The sequence below is a fragment of the Telopea speciosissima genome, chromosome 2 (assembly GCF_018873765.1).
Source record: "Telopea speciosissima isolate NSW1024214 ecotype Mountain lineage chromosome 2, Tspe_v1, whole genome shotgun sequence".
NCBI lineage: Eukaryota > Viridiplantae > Streptophyta > Magnoliopsida > Proteales > Proteaceae > Telopea > Telopea speciosissima.
Window position 1 is genome coordinate 7,684,662 of NC_057917.1, and position 4,692 is coordinate 7,689,353.

Below are 4,692 nucleotides of genomic sequence, written 5' to 3' on the forward strand. Positions count from 1 at the left end.
TCAGTATTCAATCCCATTTCCATAGTCAGAAACAAAATAATCTCCCATGGTGGGAAGTGGCATCTTGATGTCTTCTTGATCATCCATCCTCCATAGTGAATCTGAACAATAGTTAATATTCCAAGAAGAAGCAGAAGAAGAAGAAGAAGGAGGAGCCATTGGAATTGGAGGAGTTAAGAAAGTGTAAGCTGCATCTTCCCCCTTGTGTTCTTCATTTCCCACATGAACTGGTCCAGTACTACTAATACTACTGATCACATCTTCTTCCATTAAGGCAATTTCCTTCCATATTTGATCCATGGAGTAGTAATACCCTTTTCCAACTTCTTCCTCACTCTGATGATGATCTCCTGTACTCACAACCAAATCACCTTTGTCATCATCAATATTCATCAATAAGCTTCCTTCTATGATCCTCTGGCTTTCATCAGGGAGAGAAACCCCTGAAATAGTATTACTACTATCTTGTAGTGGTGGAGAATTAGAAGAAGTGGCTGATGAAGGTAGTAGTGGTGAAAAAGCGCTTTTCTTCCTCTCTTGTGCTTTCTTCCTCATATGTGTTCTCCAATAGTTCTTTATCTCATTATCAGTTCGACCCGGTAATCTGCGAGCAATTCTTGACCATCTGCAAGTCATTTATGAAGCTCAAGCTTAAGTAGAAACAAGGTTAATTACTAACAAGAAGAGATAACAAAAAACAGAGAAATAGAAAAGATGTTCTTGAAAATTTTTAATTAATTAATGGGTAATTTATATCATATTTAATTAATTAAACATATCAAACCTATTGCCCCAACGAGAGTGGAGTTCAAGCACAGTTCGCTCTTCTTGAGGAGTCATCCTTCCACGTTTGAGGCCTGGATGCAAGTAATTAACCCAACGTAACCTACAACTCTTTCCAGTTCTGTTGAGACCTACAAAGAAACGAGGTGGTTAATGGTAACCCCCCCCACCCCCCTCTAATCTCTCTCTAAATAAGCTTAATTACCTAATTAAGCTTATTTAGAAGTAGCAAGTAGCATAGTGTGATGTAGTAGCAGTAGTAGAAGTAGTTGTACATTTATTGTATTATCCCCCTCCACCATCGAACCTGAAAATTTGGCTATGAAATCCCATCGACGTTCTCCGAATAATCGCACGAAGCACATCAGTTGAACATCTTCTTGCTCTGTCCAAGGCCCCTTTCGAATTTCCTCTGCAACTACCAACATCTTCTTCTTCATCATCATCATCATTTGATTTGCTTCTCTCTCTCTCTCTGGCCACAGTGATCTCACTTGCAGTACTTGCTTGTCTCGCTTATGTCTGGGTTGCTGAATTAACCTCTTGTAGTACTGATGATCACTCTGATCTCACTTCTCCTTTCAACCATGAATTAAGCTCAAGGTGCTAAACTAGTTCTTTCTATTTATACAATCCCATGATTCTCATTGCAGACAAGTTATTGGTTGTTTTTAATATTGATATTAAATTATAGTACGGAATTTAATTATTATTATTATTATCATTATAATGACTTTGTATCCACCATGTATACGTGGTGGATGATTAGACCATCTTGTGATGACTACCACTTTTCGTATTTGATTTATTTTCCTTTATCTATATATATGACATATCATGACAATATATAACTCTATATATGATACCATATTTACTCTGTTAATGACATAGGCGTCACATAAACAACATGAAGTTTTCCCTTTCTTGAGTAACCTCATGTACGTGGAGACTTATAGGTACTTGAGCATTTTTTTCTTAACGACTAGTTTTTAAGGATGAGTTCTACCCAAGTCTCTAACAAGTGGTATCAGGATTAATAAGGTTGTGGTACAGTCAGAATGTGCCTATGAGGATGAAGTCGAAGAAGATCTTGACTTCTACTGCGTGAAGGAATCGATGAGGAAGATCTCAATTCCTCCCAAGGGGAGAGAGAGATTAATTGTTAGCGTTCCACACTGAAAGCAAAAGTAATACTCCTACATCGGATGTGAGTAGCCCGATGTGTTTATAGGTATTAACCCAAGCCTATAACACCATTGATACAGCCTAACACCTAAACAACAATAGGAACAAGATGGAGGTATAGTAACCCATGAAAGTTACTAAAAATTTTCCTCATAGAATTGACATGGTTTTCATTTATTTGTAAGCTAGTTTAAAGCTGTGTTTAGTATTCATTCTTGGAATACAGTTGGGGTCTAGATCGCATTTTGAAGTGTGAGAAAATAGAGAATAAATGCGATCGATCTGTTCTTAAAATGCATATCAAACAAAAACCAAATTGTATATATGGAATTAATTTGTTTTTCATGCAAAATATATGTATTAAAAAAGTACAAAAATTTTGTCATATACATAAACTGATAATGTTTATCCTAGAGCAGTTCAAAACCTGCTCTTCTGAACAAAATTTTAATTGTTTCTACATGAAAACAAACAGAGTTTTACACAAATACATGCCTTTTTGTATAAATATTTGTACTGTTTTTTTTATGTTTTTTTTTTTTTGTTGGAAAGAAGAACATAATTTATAGAATCGTTTGGACAACATATGATGTCCTTATTGATCTCGATCATCAGACAGTTTCTGCTCATTTTCTTTTGAATCCCACAAACAATATGAGAAGGGTTTATTCCATTTGAATTGATTTCCAGACTCAATTATATTAAGTTACTACTGGGACTTTCATGGATGCCTAAAGAAAATAAAGATTAGTGTTTCTTAGTAAAGAAGAAATTAGTTAATTAAGTAGAAAGTTGAGGTTGGATGCAAAGCCAACCTAACATTACAAATAAGCAATCAAACATTTGCAAACTGCGAGAAGCAGCCAATAGTGAGCTAGAAGTAGCCAGCTATTAGTGGCAAAAAGATAGTAGAGAATGCACTTTCCAACCTAAGTCTTCTATTTAATTACCTCAGCCCAAGCTCAAGCCCAACCCAATCTTGAGGTTGGGCTGGGCCGGCCTGGTCTTGAGCATGAAAAACTTAACCCAGGCCAGCCTTGTGAGCTGAAAAGCCCAGCAAAGGCCCTGTCCCGGGCTCAGGGCAGGCTGAGGTTCATTGGGCCAAACTTACACCCTTAATCATATGACACATGAAATCCTTGGGCATAGGGAAATCTGTAAAATAGGTATGGAAAATATATAAGAATTATTTCCCAGACTATGATTGGGTAGCAAGGCTTATAAGGCTCACGAGCTTGATTATGTATGCTTCACGTACAAATAATTAGGTGGTGACACCTGTCATGTCTAATGCCAATATAAAGAATGCATGGAGAGACATTTATAGAATAAAAAAGGATAAATGTTATCACCTAACCGTAAATGTACACTAGCTAGGTGCATCATGTAGTTTCGGACCACTTATTAATCTTGTGAGGTTATTATTTTTTTAATACAATTAAATTAACGACCATGAGCTTATCATAAATAATGTGATACTAAACAAAATTACAGCATCGTTTCAAAGACTGAGAAACTTAATTTGTGGTTGACCATGGTCCTTGTAAATTTTTTTCTCTCCTTGTCTAAAGTTGTCGTGTTGCCTCTTAGTTCTCACTAATTTGGCTTGTCTCCTACCTTTTGTTTTTGTATTATTTGTTTTTTTTTTTTTTTGTTAAAAAAAATTATTTTATTAAAAAAAAAAAGAAAAAAGACAATCATGATACACGATGAAGGCATGGGAGCAGCAGCTCCAATGCAGGAATTAAGGAGTTCACGTACGAGAACAACGGCTCATAGTCGTTCAAATGGAATTCACTCCATGTGGATCCCACAGAATAGATTCCATCTTAACGATTATGAACCATTCTTGTACAGAGTAGATTCCATTTGACCGATTGTGAGCCGTTGTTCTCGTATGTGAACGGGAGCCTGACTCAGAATTTCATCCCATCAATGATTTCAATCTGCATTATTAATTAATCTTTAATTATGAGAAGTTAAAATCCAAAATTCTAAACCAATGGGCATGGGAACCAATTGTTTGAGAATGAAAGATATCTTAACATAATAATTAACTCATTATTATTATCATTAACTTTGTCGAAGAAGAGTTTTAATTAATTAAATATGATATTAGGGTCAGCACGGGTGATTATTATAAGCAGACATGTCAAAATGGGGAATGGCGTCAGCTGCTACGACTGTTCCTATCGTACGTCTATGGTGATTTCAGCACTGTATCCATCATTTTACAATCTTTTTTGTTTTTTTGTATTTGGTAAAAATCATTTTACAATTTATTGAAACTAAATAATAAGAAAAGAGAAGTAGTTTTATGTATGGGAGTGTGGTCTATGTCAGCACTTTCATGTGTCATCTCTCTCCTCATTAAAACAAGGGGGCAGGGGGATCTTTTCACATGGAGAGGAGAGAGATAAACATAAACTCATCGGAGTGTTGGCATAGGCCACACTCCCGGACCAATAACTTTTGTCCCATAAGAAAAAACCAAAACCTCAATAGGAAAGGAAGATTGAGGAAGGAAGCAGGTGGTGGGGTTTTCTTTGTTTTCTTTGCTTTCTTCTCTTTCTTTGCTTTGCTTTGTGGGGAGAGAGTGAAGATCTCTCTCTCTCTCTCTCTCTCTCTCTCTCTCTCTCTCTCTCTCTCTCTCACTCAGGAGGGAGAGGGAGGGAGTGGAAGGAGAAGAGATAGAAAGAGATTAGGAGAGTGAGTTGCCCAAGG

The 4,692-nt window shown here is 36.4% G+C and overlaps 1 protein-coding gene across 1 annotated transcript; it reads right to left on the minus strand.

Annotated features, from left to right (window-relative positions):
* Positions 1-1,220, minus strand: LOC122650396 (transcription factor MYB59-like). The gene is made up of 3 exons (XM_043843814.1): positions 1,091-1,220; positions 785-914; positions 1-625 (listed from the first exon to the last, which is right to left on the minus strand). Exons 1-3 carry the CDS (start codon positions 1,209-1,211, stop codon positions 1-3), a joined length of 876 nt encoding a protein of 291 aa, XP_043699749.1. The 5' UTR covers positions 1,212-1,220.
* Positions 1,221-4,692: the final 3,472 nt, after the last annotated feature.

What these genes read in the sequence shown, in the direction of transcription:
- LOC122650396 (XM_043843814.1), bottom strand. Translation starts at nt 1,211, where the DNA reads ATGTTGGTAGTTGCAGAGGAAATTCGAAAGGGGCCTTGGACAGAGCAA. An exon ending in TTTCATAGCCAAATTTTCAG is followed by an intron (nt 915 to 1,090) that starts GTTCGATGGTGG and finishes GTTTCTTTGTAG; the next exon opens with GTCTCAACAGAACTGGAAAG. An exon ending in CACTCTCGTTGGGGCAATAG is followed by an intron (nt 626 to 784) that starts GTTTGATATGTT and finishes AATGACTTGCAG; the next exon opens with ATGGTCAAGAATTGCTCGCA.